The 21,971-nt window shown below is 40.4% G+C and overlaps 1 protein-coding gene and 1 long non-coding RNA gene across 3 annotated transcripts in view; one reads left to right on the plus strand and one right to left on the minus strand.

Annotated features, from left to right (window-relative positions):
• Positions 1-21,971, plus strand: part of LOC147317977 (spermatid perinuclear RNA-binding protein-like) — a 99,625-nt gene that overhangs the window by 74,089 nt on the left and 3,565 nt on the right. Inside the window, exons 9-18 of one of the 2 annotated variants that reach the window (XM_086315409.1) lie at positions 419-516; positions 3,623-3,716; positions 3,913-3,981; positions 11,909-12,117; positions 13,520-13,669; positions 16,396-16,530; positions 17,688-17,828; positions 18,042-18,165; positions 19,281-19,331; positions 19,432-21,294. In XM_086315409.1, the coding sequence (XP_086171535.1) occupies positions 419-516; positions 3,623-3,716; positions 3,913-3,981; positions 11,909-12,117; positions 13,520-13,669; positions 16,396-16,530; positions 17,688-17,828; positions 18,042-18,165; positions 19,281-19,331; positions 19,432-19,517 (1,157 nt within the window). In that variant the 3' untranslated portion in view covers positions 19,518-21,294. Of the gene's footprint in view, positions 1-418; positions 517-3,622; positions 3,717-3,912; positions 3,982-11,908; positions 12,118-13,519; positions 13,670-16,395; positions 16,531-17,687; positions 17,829-18,041; positions 18,166-19,280; positions 19,332-19,431; positions 21,295-21,971 lie in introns of those variants that run through there. The other variant, XM_086315408.1, reaches the window with a different exon arrangement.
• Positions 15,969-21,971, minus strand: part of LOC147317980 (uncharacterized) — a 69,388-nt gene continuing 63,385 nt past the window's right edge. The window contains exon 3 of the long non-coding RNA XR_015131913.1: positions 15,969-16,106. This is a non-coding gene — a long non-coding RNA (uncharacterized LOC147317980). The remainder of the gene's footprint in view (positions 16,107-21,971) is intronic.

Raw genomic sequence — 21,971 nt, forward strand, 5'->3', positions numbered from 1 at the left:
ACATGAAGAAATGTTTCCTATTTACCTCCAACAAACAGAAATATGTTCTCACGTTTATTTTTTCCACCGCTGTTCGCTGCCGTGTTTGAATGCTTCATCTGGGAAAACTTCAGCTCGAGCGAGTTCGTCCTTGTGATGATGTCACTGGACTTTTAAATTTTGGCTCCGAAGTTCCTTCAGCATTGAGGGCAGTTTGTTTCATGAATGCACTCGGTCACTGATGAGTTATTATTCAGTCTGTGCACATTAAAGTAAGGTGAGCTTGTTTGTAAAGCACCTTTCATGCACTGAGGTCTTACTGAGTGCTTTACGTGAGGCATAAAAAGCATTAAGGCAGGAGGAGAATAATTTGTTTACCTGTTGAGTGAAATAAAGTTCGAATGTCTGACTGTTTTTTCTTCTTTTTTTTCCTTCAAAGGGGGTCCAGGAGTTCATGACCCCTGTGAGAGGGAGCCCATGGACGTCCTGTCTGACCTCAGCGCCCAGCAGGCCGACGCCATCACACACAGCGCTCAGGTCAGTGAACATGTTACCCATCCGCCTGCTATGATGACATCACGGTTTCCTCTTCCTGCAGTGTGCATGCTAAGCTCTTCAACCCACAAAATTCAGAATGTATGTCACATTTTTTGACATTATTTTTTCCCCATCCATTTCAGCTGCTGGTAAGTGAGAGGCAGGGTACACATTGGACAGGTTGGCTGTCTGTCACAGGGCTAACACACAGATACATCACCATTCACACTCACATTCACACCTATGGGCAATTTAGAATCACCAACCTAACCACACGTCTTTGGACTGTGAAGGGTAGGTGGAGTATCCGGAGAAAACCCACACAGGTACAAGAAGAACATGCAAACTGCTCACAGAAAGGTGCCAGCCAGCTGGAGGATCTGAGCCTTCTTGCTGTAGGGGAAGAGTCGACTAATTCACAGCTTAATTGATCTTAAGGCTTTGGTTTGCTCATTGTGTATCACTTTGTAGTTGAAGGCTCGTGGCTAAAGGACATTTCAGGCTCTGGTAACCATAGGCATATATAGTATAGGCATAGGTAACCTTTTAATTCAGTTCCGTTTTATTTATATCGCATCAAAGCACAGCAACAGTCACCTCAAGATGTTTTATATCATAAGGTAAAGATCCTACAGTAATACAGGGAAAACTCCAACAATCAGATGACTCCCCTGTGAGCAAGCACTCGGCAACAGTGGGAAGGAAAAACTCCCTTTTAACAGAAAGAAACCTCCAGGAGAAATAGGCTCAGGGAGGGGAAGCAGTTACATAATAATGAGATGTCGTGTGGAGCCTGGTCCTGCATGGCTTTATAAGACAAGGTCTTTATGTTGTTAATAAAATAAATGCAGAATTTCACTTGAAGCCGGTGAAGAGAAGCAAGAATGGGCTGACGTGTGAGCGCTGACTAGTGTTTCTGGAACAGCTGAAAGACGAGCTCGGGAGGACTAGAGAGAGAGAGAGATCCATGTGAAAAGTGAGTCACAGTAATCGAGACGGGAGAAAATCAAAGTGTGTACTAAAAGTTCAGAATTACTGGATGACAGTAGAGGTTTGATTTTTGTGATGTTTTTTAGATGAAAGAAACTGGAGGTGCTTTGAGATGTGAGATTCAAAGTTCAAATGCTGGTCAAAAATAACACCAGGCGTCTTAGCAGAAGATCTGATATTGCTCGCAGGCGGGCCGATGTAATGACTGACCTTTTCAGAGAAACTGTCGGGCTGAACACCAGCGCCTCAGTTCTGCCAGGATTGAGATGGAGCAAGTTTAAAGACAACCAGTGCAGTGAAGGAATCACTGAGGTAGGAGAGGATGTTGAGTAATGGTAGTAATTACTCAGCAGATATCATACTGATATGTTTTTATTCACATAAAGGTACCGATTTTTTTTTTAGTATTTTAGCCATCTGCCCCATAGTGCAGGACTTTTTCCCCTCGGGTGGGTTTCAGTGTGTTTGTATAATACTGTTTGCTTTGTGTGACAAAGGCGTTACTACTACATAATAACCACATTCTTGTTAACCGGTTATCTGAAATTGATCTGAGATTACTCAGTAAATATGACAAAATGTCTCATGTGTAATAAGATGAAGGCATGATGAAGCTTACAACATTCTGCAAGAACAGACTTTGAGCATATTTTACATTTGAACACCTACTAGTATAATATTCCTTCAGTCGAGCCTTCTGAAGGAACGGAATGTCTTATTTTGAAGGAAAAGAAGACACAAACTGTGGATTTAGTGAGCCGTTATGTCCCTTTTGCACAATGATACACAGTGAGGTCCATTAATTTACAAAAATTGTGTCATTGCCCAAAAACTTATGAACCTAACTGTGCTTACACCTTAATATTATATTACCCCCTTTAGCTCAGCCAAATTACTCTCGCTCTTTGACCGTAGCTGTAAAGAAGTTCCCATTCATAATATGCTGTTTGCTCCTGGGGGATGAACCTTGAAAGCTTCAATTAAAGGACTCCATGTCTCACCTGTGGGCCACAGCTGTCCAGGTTTTAACTGGTGCTGCTGAAAATCTCCAGTTTCATCGAGTCTGGGATGAGAGAAGAAGTAAATTTTTTTTTTTTTAAACACTAAATCACTAAAAGAAAGATTAAAGTTAAGTTGAGAATATTTCCGTATTTTCAGAGATCAGTGACGTCCAAACTCGTTCCTCCCTGGAGGTGAATCAGTGCTGCAAAACCACAGATGTTCTGAATTTAGAGATCCATTTTCCATCTAAGACACTCTTCTTTATGGATGTTAGATTTACATCTTTCCCTCTGAGAAATTCCCTTCCTGCTTTCCAACTATAAAACCAGCCACAGACACTGAGAAAAATCAGTTCATGTGCCAAGAAAGAAAAAGTCAGACTCAGCCATGCAACTTGTGAGACCTTGAAACATCCCACTATGGTGCGTTTCGATGCCCCCCTCCACCCACTGTACGAAAGTCAGCATTTTTTCCAGTAAATCGGACATGTAACACTCCTTCCCGCTACACCGATTGATGGAGGGTTATTTAAAACGAGTCCTGGGCCTCCGCCGGTGGAGCCCTGAGCTCATGTCAGCACTATAAATAGCTGAGTGTCCACAGAAACACGGTTTCTGACCTCAGATAAGCAGCCCCTCAGTGCTGCAGAAGCTTTGACAAACTGGCAGCTTAATTAGCCAGCTAATGACCGTGGGAACGCTCTTCCTCATCTACACCCACACCAAGACTACAACTACTACCACCACCACCGCTGCTGCTCCACACAAAATAACAAAATCTGGCCCCCGGGCAGAAAGTGTAGGCTCAGCAGTGAGAAATATAAAGACATCCTCATCTTCATCTTTGTTTTGCTCTCTTGATGAAGTGCAAGTCTGGGAATATATTTTTCCCATTTCCTCCTTTGTTTGTGCCTCGTCTCCATAATGCATGAAGTTTCTCCCAACAGAATTAGTTGGTTTACACAAACGGCGAGCAGCTCGCTCAAGTTTCCCCGATAATTAAAGCACATTGATCTGAGAATAAATGGCCCTGCTCTCCTGTGAGTGCAGGAGGGTTTCTGTTGCTTTACCACCGCAGTGATGTGCCCTTATTCTGTCGGCTGTGTGTGTTTCAGCATGCGTTACGCCTCCTGGCCTTTGGACAGCTTTACAAGGTCTTGAATATGGATCCTCTGCCAGCCAGCAAGCCCTCACCGAGGCTGTTAGAAGGTGCGTGCAGACTTGTTTGTGGTCTCTGTTTTGCAAGTTTATTCGTTTCCCTGTTTTTACCTTTTTTAAATTCATTTTTGAGCCCTCTGTTCAGATACAGTCCTGGCAGCATTAATAAAAACAGCATGCTTAGACGGCATGTGCGTCTGAGTGGGCAGTGTGATGTTTTAAGTGCTCGGTCGTTTCCGCTCTGCAGGCGGCTGTCAGAAGAGGCTCCGGGAGGACATCGGGTCAGACGACAGAGACTTCATCAAAAGGATGAAAGGTGACTTTGACCGTCAACTCACCCGTATCGAAGAATCACTGCTCATATGATCGAAATCCTCTTCCTCTCACTTCTGAGGTGCAGCAGACACTTAGATTCAGGCTGATACACGTGGCTGGCTGTAGCTTTATATTAAACAGAGTTCATTGCTGGAAGCTCGAAGTCACACAGGAGAAAAGAGCAAGACTCCGATATAATGAATATTGATTAAAAACCTTATGTTGTGTGCTGTAATTTAACTTTAAAGTGGCTGAAGGGGCTCATTTATTAACCCAGTCCATATGTTTCTCTATGCTCTTGTGATATTTCCAAACATAAAGTTTCCTACATCAATCTACTTCCCATAGTCACTTAGATAAATTGGTTCATTGGTGTGCTGGTGGGTTTTTATAAACTTTATCAGGCTTTTGTTGTATTTTCCACATCTAAACTCTACATGTGCATGAAGGATATCTTTTCAGGGATTTTTGCATGTTTAAATATTATATCGCTCGTCCTGATCTCTGTGTGGATGAACAGTTGGTAGCTTTTCAGGGGCAGGTGCAGTTTCAGGCGATACATCCCTTCTAAACATGCCAAGTATGGCATAAAGATCTAGTTGGAGCTGTGATCCTAAAACTTCTTTCTGCATAAGAAAACTGAAAGCGTAATTCATTACATCATTATGAAAAGACAAAAAAGGAATATAAAGAAGACTATAGATATGATACAACATGAACAGAGCTGCTAAACTAGCCGGCTTTCTTGAAGGTCATAATTTATCTGAAAAATGCTTAAATAGAAGACAAAAAGAGACAAAAACACATATGCATAAGTGTAATTATTGCAATAAAACCACAGTCAGACACTTGCAGTACTGTGAGTACATGTGGGTGAAAGTATGTGTGTAATGTGAGAGTTCAGCATGCCTCTGGTTTCTGGAGCAGCAGGATAGCTGGGTTAGATTTATCATGAATTTATTATTGTTTTATATTTTACTAATGTTATTTTTATTGCATCTTATAACTATTGCTTTTTGGTCTTTTCATTCTGGCCAAGAGCCACAGAGAGGTTCTGGCACTTCTTGGAAACGGCTCATCAAATATTAATTATTTATACAACTGTAGATACTATATGCAGTGCCCTCCAAAAGTAATGCACAATAGTTAACTGCAAATTGTGTTTGAATATAAGATCATAATTTGACTGAGATGAAAGTTAGAGACTAGCTTCGGCGTTTATTTAAGACCATAAAATCATTGGATGCAGTGATAAAACCATAAAGCCTCAGCTAACTTACATTTTTAAGCTCTTTTGTTCACGGTCATCTTCTGGAGTTTTTGAAGATTTCATTTTTAGATCATTGTGATCAAAACTAACACAAAGAGCAAACATCAACTCTGTTTCAAACAGACTCAAATTTTATGAGGAGTGTCATCAAAGCTGGCTCTCCAGATACAACCGAGCGGTCTTCAGCGGAAGAACAAAGGCAGCTCGTCAGGCGATGAGCGAGACTGGAAGCATTTGCTGTTTTGCTTTGCACCAAGAATTCATTTCCCACTCGGAGACCGCCAGCCCAGAGTTTTGCTGTAATGTCCCGTACCATCTGATGGAGAAAACTCTGAGGAAATGCTCTGAACTGGTGCCTCTGAACTAGTACCTGCCAGCGTGCAATCTCGTGCCAACACAAAGTGCTTTGAAAACACTGGAGTTTTTTGGCCACACCAGCACAGTTTGTACTCACCATGCGTCTGCTTGCCAGCTTTGCTTCTCTGTGACTTTGTCCACTTCCAGAAAATGAAAATCTGATTGAAGGATCATTGCTTTGACCCACTGGAGTTGATCCAGCACTCGTCACAGAGGTACAAGAGGGCATAAATGAATGATCTAAAAATAAGCCGCCACATTGGAACCTGCCAAATTTAAGTCAGATTTTTTTTTTCTTTTTATGAGCCCATTCCTGGAACTTTTTGGATTACAGCTGAACATTCATGAGTTAACATATGAACCAATGTGAAAGTAAGTTTGTTTTTTTTACTTCTTGTAGATAAACCCATTTTTATCTTTCTCTTTTAAATTTGCCTTTTTAATAATGATTCTTCTTAATACTAAGCTGATTTTTGTTCATTCAGATTTTGTTTAAACAGCGCGTTTGCTGTAATATTGTGGCAGCGGATTTTCCAGCTCTGTAAAAGTTATTAAGGCGGTGGTTAATTTCTCCTGCTCTCGATGAACAGTCGAATTACCCCATTGACAAACGTAATTTTCCAGCAATGTGCACTTGTGCATATCTGAGTGGCAATTAAAGTGCTGATGAAGTGCTTTAAAGCAACTCAACCCTGCATTTGTCTATAACAAAAGGCACGACGTTTAGTGACACAGCGCTAATGTGTTTGTAGGGACTGGCTGTTGCAGGTTGTGTCCTCTAAAGCGCTATTTGGATTCCTTTCCACCATCATGATATTAAAAACTCTGGCTTGTCTTTAATGGAAAATGGCGACATATTAAAAATGTGCACAAAAGATTGATCCTGTGCAGGTCACATTTGCCACGTCGCACAGAGGCTGACTTCCCTGGACAAAAACTCTTCACAGCAGATAAGTGGATATTGACTGACGACTAAGAGACAAGGCTCATGGTTCAGTGTGTGTTGGACATGCACTATAGCTGTCTGTAAAAGAGGTCTTTGTGTAAAAGGTGGAAAAGTGAAGCACTGGAGCTGAAAGAAGTGAGCAGCGACACTGATCTTTTCTCAGAAACCGGGACGCTTTGTTGTGACAGGGATCAAATCGGCCTGTCAGGCCAAAGAATAACACGGCACATTCACTTCAATCTCTGTATCAGAGGAGAGAAAATGGCCTGACCCTGCTGAAAGTGATCCATTATAGTCTGGATGTGTAAAACCCAGCAGGCAGCGACGTCCGATATCTTCATGAGATCTTATTAGGAATCCATTTCAGGAACCAGGTCACCCCCTTCACTGCATCTCAGAGCGGCGTTAGTCAGCAGCATGAAGCGGGTTAAGGAAGATTTCAGGCAGCAGTGGCTTTTAGGTGAGATGTGTCCTCGAAGCAGAAAATTGTGTGAAGTTATCAGATTTCCACAGAGCTGATAGAGAAGCTGGTGAAGCTTAAAAGACATTCAGCTTCAGACAGTTTTAGGAATCAATCAGCTCAGGTTGACAGAGGTCTGTGTGACAGTGGCTTAATGTCAGATTTCAGTCCTGAACACCAGAACAGTGTCAAACCACCCAGATTTTTATTAGCCTTCTGAACGCTCCCTCCTCACAGAGGGTTTTGTGGCAGCTGTTTGGACAGCACTTACACAGGCGGCGTCTTCTGTTGTGACAGTGTGTTTATCAGGCTAATTTTTTAAGTATGGCATCTTGTCATATTTCTTGGCTGACATAACTTCATATGGTGCTGTCAGGACATGATTTACAGTGTTGTGTGGTCCCCCTGCTGTGCTGCTCTGTTGACATATTACACAAAGTTTCACTCAAAACACAACTTCTCACTGATTTTTCTGCTAATGAGACATTTTTCCTCTAGTGCAGCGGTCCCCAACCTTTTTTGCGCCACGGACCGGTTTATGCCCGACAATATTTTCACGGACCGGCCTTTAAGGTGTTGCGGGTAAATACAACAAAATAAAACTAGTACCGGTACCGAAAAAAGAAGATTTATTCATAACACACGTGAAAAGACCCAGGAAAACCGAGTAAACGATAAAAACGATAACAAAATAACGCTGAAAACCCTGAAAACTATACATTTCACACCTGAGCCTCAACTCTCGCGGCCCGGTACCGGTCCGAGGCCCGGGGGTTGGGGACCGCTGCTCTAGTTCACTCAAATTCAATGAAATATTGATGATTTATGTCAATTTTTTAATAATAATTTTTACTTGCCCACTGATGTCTCAAAGGATTTTAACTTTCTCTTGGTTCAGACCATAAAATCCATAAAATCCACGTGCACAGGTCACCTGATATGCACAGATCACATCACCTGTGTTCAGACACTGAATGGTTTTAGCTTCTATGGTGTATTCAAGTGCATCACATCAGCTTTCACTTTCAGATCATATAGGTTTCTCTCCTAATGCACTACTTTAGTTCTGTTCTTTATATCCTGGTCTCAGCAACAAAAGAAAAAGAATCTTTGATCATGTACTGTGCTGCACACAGGCTAGTGTTGCATAAAATTAACTACAAGTAACAAATAAAAATGAAAACTTGCAAATAAACTTCAGTTTCCCTGAAAATCTCTCGCTCAGCTCTCCCCTCTGCAGTGAAGAAATCTCACTTTGAGAAAAAACATGTTTGGCTTTAGTTGCCTCTTCAGCTCAGCGGCTTTCTGCCTCGCGTCTCCTCCTCCGTGGCTCTGCATCTCTGCTGGTGCGTGGAGTTGAAATGTTGTTTGAATACAGAGCCTGTGTCGTGGTGGAAACGCAGGCCTCCCTTCACACACGCTTCTCAGTCTCCCATCTTTCTTTAAACCGCCTGCCCTCTGCACCAGTCTTTTTTTTTTTTTTTTTTTTTTTTTGCCAGTTTGTGTTCGTAAGCTCGGGTGCTGGGAAGCTGAATCCCTTTGTTTGGTTTGTTGTGTTCCTGTGCAGACCACAGCTGAGCTTAGGTGGACCAAAATGTGTTAGCCAAAAAGGGATGTTCCAACTGGATTAAAGCATACAGAGGGCTGTGTTTGGCCATGAGTTTGACACCTGTTTTGTACAGATATTCAAATGGATATTTTTAGCCATGGACTGCTCGTTAAACAAGACATTTAAAGATGTCTGGCTGCTTTTTCTGGTATTTTATAGACAGTTTAATCCAATAATTGCTAAAAAAAAAAAAAAAAAAAAATCAGCAGATTAGCTGACAGTGAAAATAATAATTAGCTGCAGCCGTAAACTAAACGGTCTTGGCACTGATGGCTGCAGCCTTCGGCCTCTTCACTCCTCCTCCCCCTCGCTCTCAGAGTCTTGTCTGTCAGTGTCACAGTAATTAAATTGGCCCTCGCTGGGACCATCGTCTCCGGCAACCCTCATCTGCTTCCAGTTCAAAGGAGGTGACGGAGGCAGAGATAGAGGAGGATTAATACTGCTGGGCTGTTGCCACGCAATTATCTCACCACCTCCCACCACACACGCGCATGTTGGGTTTTACACACACACTTACAGTGCTTTAACACCTCCCCCTGTCTTCCTTCCGGCACCTGTCCACCAGCACCTCCACATTCGTTTTCTTACACCTCGTCTGCATCCATATTAGGGCTGAACGATATATCGCATTTGCGATAATATCGCGACATGATCAAGTGCAATTTTCTAACCGCAAAGGCTGCGATTATACTCTGGACATGTCCAAATTCATGGGCTGCATCCTCCTGAGGCCGCATTTGTAGACCGATTACGTCACAGCGACGCGCCGAAGGCTGTCCAAATTACTACCATATCCCAGAATTCATAGCGCGGCCCAGCCAAACTCCAGTTTCCAGCAATGGCGGCCGCTACTAAGTTTTAAAATTACTCATACTAATCTTTCTGGGTCACAAAATAAACTTTTAACATATTTTCAGGCGAGAAAGTAGTTGTGTAAACATCAAATATCTGCTCGGTTTATCAAGATATCCCATATTTGCAAAAGTGCTTCGACGTTTTCAGAGGCGTCTGCTACCCACCAGTTCGACAGCTAGCCGGGAGCTCGAGGGTTACTGATGCGGCCGAGAACGGCACAACTCCCGGCACATCATTTTCAGATCACCGCGGAGTTTCGCTGCTCGGGTTAAACGTAATATATAAGTCACTTAGACAACCTAAAAATGTTATTGTTGGGCTTTTTTCAGTGTTTTGTTTGTTCGTGAGTAAATCGGTTTGGCTGAGATTAAAGTTATTAGATTAGATAAAATAAAACTTTATTAATCCCCCGGGTGGGTTCCTCCTTGGTTTTCACACAGCTGACTAAACGTCAAACAGAAAACTTATTAAACAGAAGTATGAGACAGTCGAGAATTTACACCAGTGTCTGGTTATATTTTAGATAGCAAGAAGCAGACGGCCGAGTTTATTAAACTCCACCGAGACAGCGGTGACGCTAATCAGAAGGCTAGACCGTCCAATTTGCTCAGATGTTTGTAAGCTAAAAATTAACTATTGTGTATGTTCAAATATACTGTTGTGATTGAAGAAGTTAAATAAAAATGTCAGTCATCAATTCATGCATCACCTCATGTCATCATAACAGAGGTCTGTCTTCCAGGAAAGAACAGTTTAAAATTAATGTAATATAGTATTGGCCATACTATATGATGTATTGCTTGTCTTTGTTTAATAATACAGAAGACAAAGACCTTAAAAAATAATCGCATATCGCATCGCAATCGCAATATTGGGGCAAAAAATCGCAATTAGATTATTTTCCATAATCGTTCAGCCCTAATCCATATTCATAGAAGTCGCACTCAAGTCTAAAGTGCCTGTCAGAACCTTTCAGTAATTACACACAGTGGCTGCAGAACCAGGCGGCTGCACACTTCACAAGCCTCAAGTGTCCCCGCTGTGACACCTGTTACACAAAAGCTGAAATCTGTGGGTGGCCATATGCAAATAAATGATCACCTCAGCATCATCGATAACTCTGTAGTGTTTCTCAAGAATCTGAAATTACACATGAACGTTTCTGCCGGCCCTCTTCCTCTTCAACTTTGCCCAGTCCATTAACCCTGCGTTAGATTTGAATACCTGTAATAATGGTACAGGTGGTGACAGCTGTAGCCTTGAAGCTCTAAAGCATGTTTTTTTGTTTTTGTTTTTTTTATAAAACTACAAATTAAAACTCAGATGACAAGAATAATTAAAAAAAAAAATCTAAACAGGTAACAGAATGTTTCTATGTGGATTTACTCGCTTTTGTGACGAGTCCCAAGTGGTCATTAGAGGAACAGCATCTGTCAGTCAGAGGAGCCATAACTTCTAGCCTTACCAGTATAACTCAAGGAAGAGTGGACACTATCCACAGAGGCCAAAATGGTTGTTTATTTGTTTTAATACCTGCAAGTTCATCTCTGTTTTAGAGTTGTACATTTTAACATACAAGTCTGTGGGTTTGACTCCGTTTTGAAGCCAGGCTCAGGTGGCCCTAACAGGAACTGCACTTTTTGGAAATTGATTTCATTTTTCTGCCCCGGATGTTTCCACTTGGTGACATCTGTTATCACCTCTCTATGAAACCCTGCAGGTTGTTTGAACAGTTTATTTTTTATTAAATTCATAGATTAATAAATAGAACTGACTGGATAAGTCCACGTACATGGATCTGTCTCCATTATATTGTGCACACGTTTATGTAATGAGCATTCGTCAGTTCCTTGGAAACAACCAGCACCTGTTTAATTGATCAGTTTTCCTGTGGGTCCGAAGAGTTTTTGTTTTTTTAAAGCATCTTGTTGAACTTGATTTCAGACTGTGATGTTGTTCCCATTTCTATATTAATATTAAAAGTTTGACAGCTGACAAATGTCATTTGACTTCAGTTCTGTCCTTTATAGATCTTATTTGTTTACAAAGTCAAATCTTTTGTAGCCTCATAGCACAGTTGACAGAGTTGGACTAAAAGCTGCTTATTATTAAAAATGCTTATTATTTGGCGACACTCAGCACTTGTTTTGTAATGGATGTCACCAGGAGTGAGGTTTCATTTCCAATTCATCAGTGAGATATTACTGCTCAGGACTCCGGGGAGGCAGCTCATCTCTCGTCACTGTGTAGGTGTGAAGTGTCGCTGGCTGAAGTGTCAGTGGTGTAACACCCGGACGGTGTCATTCTAGTCCCATCAGCTAGCTGCTAATAGGAAAGAAGCTGGGCCAATGAAATGGCTTCTCTCACTTCCTGCTTGTGGAGTCATGAGGTCTCTGTTTCATTAATAACATGTGCATCTCTCCTCTTTAAGTGCTAGACTGGAGGATGACCGATCCAAACCATCCCATGAATGCTCTGATGCGTCTGAACCAGATCCACCCGGGCCTTCAGTACCGCCTGCTGTCCCAATCCGGCCCAGTGCACGCTCCAGTCTTCACCATGTCCGTGGAAATCCAGGGAACCACATACCAGGCCACAGGGAACTCCAAGAGAACCGCCAAGCTCCAAGTAGCTCTCAAGGTACCAACACAGTTCAAAGAGCTGCATAAAAGTCACAGAAGTCTGGGGGTTGTATTTTAATGAACCTTAGATGGGTTGTCTGATAGTCATCGGTTAGCAAATGTCTTCTTTGGGACATGTAAACACCTCAAAATCCAGAGTATGATTTGTGCTTAATGTTTGAAAGCTTCAGATTGAGACAAACTAAAATGATGAACATCACTACCATTTAATTCTGCTCAGGGTCACGATGGGCTAGAGCCTATTCCTTTAGATACTGGGTTAACTGGGTTATCATAGATAGACCGATTGATTTATAGGGACTTGGATTCCACAGCACTAGCTCCATAAACACTTAGACACAGACGAGCAGATACAGAAAGATTAAAAAACAAAACAAACAGGAAACATCACAGAAAGTGGATTCGAACTGTCCTGCAGTTCTTTTAGGCTCTAATTTCAAATTCTAATACACATATAAGAGTTTTCAAACTGCTGAAAACTGTTTTATAATAATGATAATAATAATGGATTGCGTTTATATAGCGCTTTTCAAGGCACCCAAAGCGCTTTACAATTCCACTATTCAACCAGGACAGAAAGCACAGGGATCAAACCGGCAACCTTCCAGTTACAAATGCACTTCCCAACCTCCTGCGCCACGGTCGCCCCCCGTTTTAGTCTTCTAAGACTAAAAAGAACAAGAGAAATCATGAGAACAAAGGAAATCCGGTTTGTCGTTAGTTGCAGAAACTCCACTAAAAGCAAAAGACATAAAAAATAAAGGAAAAGCAGAATAGGTCCACTTTAATATCAGCACAGGTATCAAGTTGCTTTCTCTACTTTTAAAATTATGACATCTGTAAGTGAAGCAAGTAAAAAGGGGTTCAGAGGGTTAACAACACCACTTTAGCTTCCAGTCCTGTGTCTGCCTGTTAGTTTGGTTTGTCAATAATTTTGTACTCGGGTGTTTAAAAGCTGAACATTAAGTTGGACAAAGAAACAGCAGCTGAAGTTTTCTTCTAAATCGATACGAGAACACACAATGTTCTTTTTGTGACAAATCTTTTATTGAACTAGAAGTTTGACTGCTCACACAGAGTCTTTTTCACACATATTTATTCATTCAGTTGCACTTTCACACTCTCAGCACAGCCAGTCTTTCTGTTCTTGTTGTTCGCTTTGCAGCCTCACTGCAGCAGCTGGGGTTTGAGTGCCTTGTTCAAGGACAGCTCAGTGACAAATGATGGATGTGAAAGCGTGACTCATCTCCCATTTGCGGCTGTCAGGACGTCACAAAAAGTTTATCCGCTACTTTTGTAATCCGATGACTGTCGTGTTGAATGCAGCAGGAAGTCGTGCGGTGATGAAATTTAAATGAACGTCCTCTGGCTGTTTTTGTTTTCGCTGCTGTCGTCCTCAGGCGCTGCAGGCTTTGGGCTACGTGCTCGGCAGCGATGGAGACGTGGACTCGCTGAGTGCCGACGAGAAGTCAGATGGCGAAGGGAAGAACGACAGGATGTCCACCAGCTCCAGCTCCACCTCCATCACCTCCTCCACAGACACACAGGAGGTGAGGAACGAACACACACACACAGACTATGGCCTTTTGTGAAAGGTTCTTCCTGATTACAACACATCCATGAGGTTCATTAGAGATTCAACACAATAAAAATTCTTCTGCAGATTTTCGGTCGTCCTGATTACAAAGGCTGGAAACCTTGGATTTAAACATGTTCTGTGGAACTTTCTTTTCATGTATTACTAATTTTTTTTTCCTGTCCTTATGTGAACAAAAATGTAACCTTCCCCGACTCTGTTGCCTCTGAGAGCCTGAAGGACAAATTTTCTAAAAGTCCAAAAGGCCGTCATGTTTCTACTCACTCCCGGATACCTCAATGCCTCTCTTAAAATCACCACTAAAATTCATTTCTGTTTTATTCATATGGCACCAATTCACAGCAGCAATCACCTCAAGATGGTTTCATCATAAAGTAAAATTTTAGAAAGAGGATCCCCTCTTGGGGGCAATTGGTGACTAGGGGAAGGAAAAACTCCCTTTTAACAGGAAGAGACCTCCAGCAGAGTGTGGGGAGAGTTTGGGTTTCACAACCACACTTAACTAATGTTAGGGATTACCCTGAGGCCAGCAAAACAGAAACATGTCATCAGGTATCAATAACATGAGCAGCGTGAAAGCAAGTTTTGCTTAATCATCTTATTAGTTCTTATATCTGTAGCTCCGTTTGTCCCCTGCAGTCCCTTGGTTGTTGAGGTTGTGTCTCCTTTTTACGTGTGTGTGTGTGTGTGTGTGTGTGTGTGTGTGTGTGTGTGTGTGTGTGTGTGTACAGTAGGTTTACATACTTGCACACTCAATGAGAGTGAGACTTCACAGTCAGAGCCGCCCCTCGCTCGTCACGTCCGGCGTCAAACCACTGACAATGGCGATGGTGAAAACACTCAACTTGGGACTTCAAAAACGTTTGTCGACCTCACAATGGTTATGCCCGTGTTTTATAAAGAGCAGACGACCTTGCTTGTAGGTGTTGTGTGTGAAATATTAATCTCGATAGGTTTACAATCATTTTTTTAAAATGACAGATACAGCCATTTAAAATTGCTGCTCGGTCAGAGCTCAGCTGCTGGGAGTCTGGCGCCATATAAATAAAAGTTAATTGAATTTCATTCTTTTGATAGCTTTCATTGTAAACCTCCTCATCCATTAAAATATAAAAACTCAAAGTTGAGTTTTGAAAATGTAAAATAAATAAAAGTTTACTGTCAGTTTGACCATTCAGACATGTTATACTGCAAATCACCGAAACTATTTCCAGTAAGCATTTCTTCATTCATCCATTTCAGTCTAATCTAATAACATAAAAAATAGATACAATTTAAAAGAAAATGAAATACAGTAAAATAATATTCTTACACACAGGTTTCCTCATAGATCCCAAACCAGATGTGGAGGTTATTTCTGAGACTGGTAGAACCTGATTTTTCGTTTAGCCAGTGGTTTGCTGGGTTATTAGTTCATCAGACCATGAAGAAGCATGAGCTTCATTTTATTCTGTTAGGTTGCAACTTGATATTTTGATTTATTCTATAGATTTCTTTGAACTCTTCTTTAAAGTATTGAGCCAGACTTTCAGATAGTTTTTCTTTTATTTTAAGTGCTCTCCAACTTACATCAAGATGTTTCAAAGTTGTTATTTGAAAATACTTTTTTAAAATCATTTTCAGTCGTGTCCTCAGAACGTTTTTTCAAGCTCTGTTTTAACCTTCCAGTCATAGAAATTAAAGTGTGTTAGATCAGTGTTAACTTGATAGATGTGCATGGGTATGTGACTATCAGTGGGCTGCGTTTTATGTGGGCTGGGATGATGTCTTTGAAAATGTGAGCAAAAACACAAAGAACCTCATAATATAGGCTGCATACCAAAACTTATTACTATGTGAATTCCATAAATTTTAACAAATTAAATTATTAAAGTGTTTATTTTTATTCGTGGTCAGGGTTCAGACAGGCCCCGGGGTTTCCTGTAAATTTTGCGTGGTTTATTCCCTACATTCAGGTTGAGGGGTCATATGATGATGATGCTTTGATTGAACAATCCCAAGAACCAATATAGAAAAAATATAATTTATAAAAAGGTATCAGCTCTCAATAATCAGAATTGCATAGTTAAAAAAAAATATGGTAGCCTGGTGGTGCTGAGAGCACCGTCTGCATACTTCATTAAGACCAGGTTGAACGCTAATGACTGTTTTGGCCTACCTGTCAGCACAGAGTTTGTGCACTTATAACCATCTAACTAACTAAATAATTAAATACTGCGGGCTGGACACTTATTTGTGGGACATACGCCCGTTGTTGCATTTGTTGCGTCTCTTTCACAGCACAACTCCCACTAGGGCTTAAATACCTGGGACTCTCCACTTCTCCACTCTTCTTCTCTCTGAGAAGTGAAGAAACTTCTTGGATGAGAGAGTGAAACATCTTCAAGGAACTTAAACAGAAAACAGAAAAGAAGCAGCTTAGTAAAGATGAAAAACAAAAAGACTACATTTTCTAATTAGCTGTAATAGGCATTTGTATCTGTAAGCTGTGCAGCAAATACTGAATATCAGCAGCTTGTTCTTTCTCACTCTTCCAGCATGTAGGAGGTATACCGGATGTGAACGGGCTGCTTAGATAGCTTGTCTTACTTTGTGCTCAAGAGCTCATGTTTCCTCATTCGGGGGATAAACCGGATGTAAAGCCTGCAGCTGATTCTCTCTCTCTGCATGCGTCTGCAGTCTAGAGCTCCTGGACCGATCCTGACGGCAGGAGGTAAGAACCCGGTGATGGAGCTGAATGAGAAACGCCGCGGCCTCAAATACGAGCTTATATCGGAGAGCGGCAGCAGCTACGACAAACGCTTCATCATAGAGGTAGGAAAACAAACACTGCTCCGCTCTGTCTCCGATGTCTTCTCTTATTAGGAGCAGATGAACGACAGAATGCGTTTTATGTTCAGAGCTTCCTGTATATGAAAACAGCTTTAAATGCCAGCAAACGCAGCCGAACATGAAACTAGTTTAGTCCCTGTAAAATCGCTGCTGTAGTTTGTTTTCTGCTTGCTTTTTAAGGCTATATGTTGTTGCAGTGCTTTATGCAAGAAGCTCTGTGTTTCTTTATGTGGCGATGATTTCCTTTGGCATTAACAACAAAAGAGCTGCATATGTAGATGTCTTATTAAGAAACAAAGGTGCTCCAGAGACAATGTTAACGACAGGTGTGGGACTGAATTACTCATATCACATAGCAGTTACTTTAATTTCCGGTTTCTCCCTTGTCGATTAAGTCATTATTAAAACAAAAGAAGAGCTTTTTCAAAGCGGTGCTTCAGGAAAAGGTTGTTTTTGACTTTTTATAGATTAAGCTGGTTGGCATAATCTATAATAGCGTGGCATAATTTATTAGATTTATTGTAACATTGATAATGAAAATCTGTATGTTTCTATTATATGTAAATATAACAGAAAAATGTAAATTTAATATGTAAATTTGTTTTTTAAATTTTAAGAAAATTCATTTATCTTAAAAAACAGGGCCTTAACTGGTATTAGTCTACAGACATCAGGCTTAATCATGCTAACATGCTTTAAAGGGGGATTTAAGGAAGCAGGAGTTAATTGTTTTAAATAAAATTCTAATATTGCAATTTAAAAGTTGGATAAACAGTTTACTGCACTGTATGTTTGCTAGCAACAAAATAAAGAAATGCACATTCAATGAGAATCAGTTCTGCAGCTGTACTGAAGCCGTGTTGTGTTTGTGCAGAATGTGTTTTAAATTTTTACATGATGGGAATCGAGGCAGCCCGCTCAAATTCAAGCATTTTGATTTTCTTCTTTCTTTCAAACATAAACTTTTTCTCTAACCATCGGGGAACAGCGTTTTGTTCTTATTAATAAAGTTATTGTTGAGTCGATCTTGTACACAAATCCAAGTGGTTTTTTTGTTCTTCTTTGTCGTCTTGAAGACTTCAGTCTTTAGCAGGAGGAACCCTGTTAATATGAGCTCTCATCTCTGTGTGCGATAACAGGTTGAGGTAGACAAGCAGGTTTTTCGGGGAACGGGTCCCAACAAGAAAGTAGCCAAAGCCAGCGCTGCGCTCGCCGCTCTGAACAGCCTGTTCTCCGGCTCTAAATCTACGACCAACAAGAAGAAACGGCCAAACCCTCCAGTGAGTAAAACATTAAGGTTCTCAGAATGACTTTCAAATTAACGTCCTGCATTGTGTCCTGCAGATATTGACAGATGAGACAAATCAGAGAGTTTTAAACTTAAATCAGTCTTTTTCCTTTTAGCAGTTAGATCAGGATGTGAGTAAAATGTTGATAAATTCCCAGTGAAAGAAAACATGTATTGTTCTTACTGTGGTCTATTTTTTGTGCAGCCAAAGCGACCCGTGGCTTCGGTCCTCACCCTCCCAGCCCTCGCTGCCAGACCTCCACGGGTCCCCATTATCCCCAGAGCTCCCTACATCAGCACCCCACCCGCACATGGATACATCCCACCAGGTGAGTCACACAGCAGTCACATCATTGTTTAACATGTCCGTTACATATACCAAGGGGAAAATTAATAAATCAATACTCCTTCATTTGACTGACTGTTATTAAGCTGTACAAACCTGCGTTATACTGAATGATCTTTAATTCAGTGCTCAGCATTTACACCAGAGTGTAAAGTGTTTTAATTAGCTTCCTCTTGCTGTTAGCCTTCTGTATAAGAATCTGGAAATAAAATCAGTCCCCTACAAAACAAACAACCTTTATTTCCCACATACACAGTTATACAGGGTACAAGATGTAGTGAAATTCTTGCGTCCGAGCTGCAGACATAGCCGCGCCATTCCAGGGCTTGGTTTTAAGCATGGGGGGGGTCTAGCCAGGACCTACTGGATACCGGGTGGGAATTGAACTTGTGACTCCTGCTCCAAAGGTGTGTAGTCTTACCACTACACTATCCAGTGTCCAGGTCCAAGAGAATGGAGCAGATTAGCACCAAATATTTACCCAGAATAAATTTGAAGGACCTATCTCAAGTAGTTTTCTAGATAATGGATCTAGTGCTAAAAACACCTCACCCTGATTTATTTATTGGAGAAAACTAATGACAGCCTGGACCCAAAATTTTGTATAATTCATATTAAGACACGTCTTTCCCAAGATTTCTTTCAGGCAAATTCATCTTGGTCTGGTAGGATTATTATTTTTATTTGATGAACTGACATGACCCTTGTGTCCACCAATTACAGTAGATTAGATCTTTTTTTTCCCCCATTTGAGAGTAACTTTAGCCATAATTCGGTGCTCTCTCACTGGTAAATACACACTCGTGTTCCATCTGCGCCTCACAATTAAAGCTGTAGCAGATTGATAGTGCTACATTAATTGAGTGCAACATTGAATTGCCCCCCAGTGCTGTACAAAGCTGCTCAGATTAACAAAGTTTCTGGCGAGGTTCATAATAAAAGGGCTGGAAGCACAACAGTTTTTAATATGATTCAACATAAATGTAGGTGAAAACTATTGCTGAGATGATAATAGATTACAAAAGCTGTGGGTGATACTGGTGTGTATATATAGGTGCTATTTAATGATAACATTTGATTTATTTTATCCCCCCGCAGGTTTTGGTGCTCCTTATGGTTACAGCCCTGCAGGCACCCTCCCTGCTTACGGTAATTTCCTAGTTTCACTTTCGATCCTTAATCCATCCATTTAATCTATTCCATCACCCCAACATTTGAGTTTCTTTTTCTTTCTTTCACTCTTCCTCAGGTTTTCCCTCCAGAATGCCCTCAGTAGTTGTCCCAGTCATCAGAGTTCCCACAGCATACCCCGTCACCCACCTCTACCCCTATTAGGACTCTCCCTCACCCACTTCACAGGAAGTCACTTGTTAAAGGAATATCCTGACTGGCTGTGTATTCACGACACAAACCCAACCCTGCAGTCTACAAACCTTTAAGCATCAAATCAGGCAGTGGGATTTTTGTACAGCATTCATCCTCTGGGCTAAAACAGTTTCACAGTCATGTCATTACTATCCATGTGAACACAGAGTTTGACAAAAAAGCTCTGTATCATTAAATCATTACGCAATCAAAAGTTCAGCGTTTAATGAGCAGTGTATGGAAGACTGGTGAGGTAAATATGACAAATTAAACAGCCCTACATGTCCTGCTGGGTAATACATCCAGCAGAGAACACAATAATACAGTGTAGTTTGTTTTTCTTAAAACTTACTAAACAAAAATATATTATCCACTTAAATGTCATTAGTATTATGAGGCGCAATAAACAATAATTTATGACCATGGTTGAGTTTCGTATTGTGGGAATTTCTGTATAGGACGACTACATGATTATCGGTGAGAGTTTTTGCAGTGGGGGGAAAAGCAACTGGTTCTAATACATCATCCTACAGTGTTCCTAAATTATTTTAATGATCCAAACATTCCCTGTAGGATTAAATTAACAGGATAGTGATATATTTAGAGGCTCTTATTTTGTTCCCTTCGATCTACTGAAGATGGCTACTGCAGAGAATTAAATATGGCATGAGCATTACAAGGAAGTGAAGTGAGACTACTGAAAATACGATGCAGTAAATATGTAAATAAATACATTAAATGTTCAGAAGGGATTTAAAAATACATTTAACTAAGTATTAAGTATCTACAAAACAAATGTAATATACTAGCAGGTAGGTTACTTAAAACTAAATGCATAAATTCAGGTTTTTAGGGAACTAAATTAGCAACAACTACACACGGATGATGAAATGGCTCACTAAAACTAACTTTTAGCAAAAGAAACACAGATGACAAAGAATACGATGGGAATATTCAATAAAACATCATCTCTAGTTAAATTATTTATTTATTTAATTTCCCTAAAGTGTCCCAAAGCTTACCATATTCTATTTGATTTAATAGATTTAAAAACAAATGTTTAACTACTCGAGGGAACTAAATTAAGACCGGGTATAAAGTGACTACAAAGTAGCAAACTAAATTTTTTTTAATTATTTTTTTTATATATATTTTGAAAAAAAGAGAGTAACAAATATTCAATGTGGAAACTAGAGAACTAAAAATACATCTGGAGGGAACCAAAGACCTTTCAAATCTAAGTAACTACTAAATACCAACAATATGGAGCTATACCGTGATTGTAAAGAACCAAAAGAGCCAACACCACACTAAACATACAATAATTCAGCGTCCCTAATAGAGTAAAAAAAAAAATCAGTTGTTGTAGGGAAATGAATAATTATAAACATACTTTGTTAAATTAAAGCATGTCCTTGAGGTGAAAGTGATCAGAGCTTCTTTGTCAAAAGGCTATGTATTCCTTTAACAATCATTCATATATGTGAATGTTGTTTTGTATTTTCATTTCTCTCCGTTTTCTGCAGATGTTTTGTTTCTGTTAGAGAGAGAAAAAAGACAGGTTTACAATATTCGGTTGCACTGAGAAATATTTTCCTTTCGTTTGGATATCGAGTGTCCGAGTTTACACTTACTGTTGAGTATGAGCCATTTTGTGTTGAGTTCAAATAATTTCTTCTCAGAGAGCTGTTTTATGTTTGTAGGTAATATTCTTTTTAAATAAATTAATATTTTTGTCAACAACTGATTAACTTGTGGTCCCCAGTTTGTTGCATGCTGAAATTTCTAATTAGTATATTGTATTAGTCACACTAATTACTCTGTTACAGGACAGGCTTTCTTGCCAAATATGTGAAACGTTTAGTTTTTCCCATGCCGATGGATATTCATCGCATTAACCAATGTATGGTATTGCTAAAAAGCCTCTGGACACCACAACCGACAGGCGAACTGGAGGGTGCTGACAGTCCGTGGGTGATACTGGTCACAGAGAGGTTTACAATGCTGCATCAGATCCCGTCTTTATTGAAGCAACGTCTTTGTGATCATTCTCACCTAGCGGCAGTCAACAACCACCCAGTTTCTAGCAACTAGTGGCAGGGTCGACCCCAACTGCTACTGGGATCGTATATGTCAAAACGTGGGTATGAAATAATTGTAATGTATTGAACATCCACAGTCAGGCAAATATAACCTGAAGAAACTTTGTCCTGACTTGGGTAATAGAAATGCAAAACATACTCACCTATTCCATCTCACGTGTCCTCTAAGAAACCCTTAAACATGACCTCAAGTTTATTATAATTGTTACATCCAATTTTCATAGCTCTGGCTTTTGTTAGCATCATATTTTAAACTTTCAAGGCCAAGCACTTTTTAAAATAAAATCTCTGAATTTTTTGATGTACAAACAGATTTTTTTTT

Source organism: Aulonocara sp. 'chitande type north' Nkhata Bay, linkage group LG12, assembly GCF_057382095.1.
Source record: "Aulonocara sp. 'chitande type north' Nkhata Bay isolate Kocher_YH1m ecotype deep benthic linkage group LG12, A_spYH_male_GT1.1, whole genome shotgun sequence".
NCBI classification, from domain to species: Eukaryota; Metazoa; Chordata; class Actinopteri; order Cichliformes; family Cichlidae; genus Aulonocara; species Aulonocara sp. 'chitande type north' Nkhata Bay.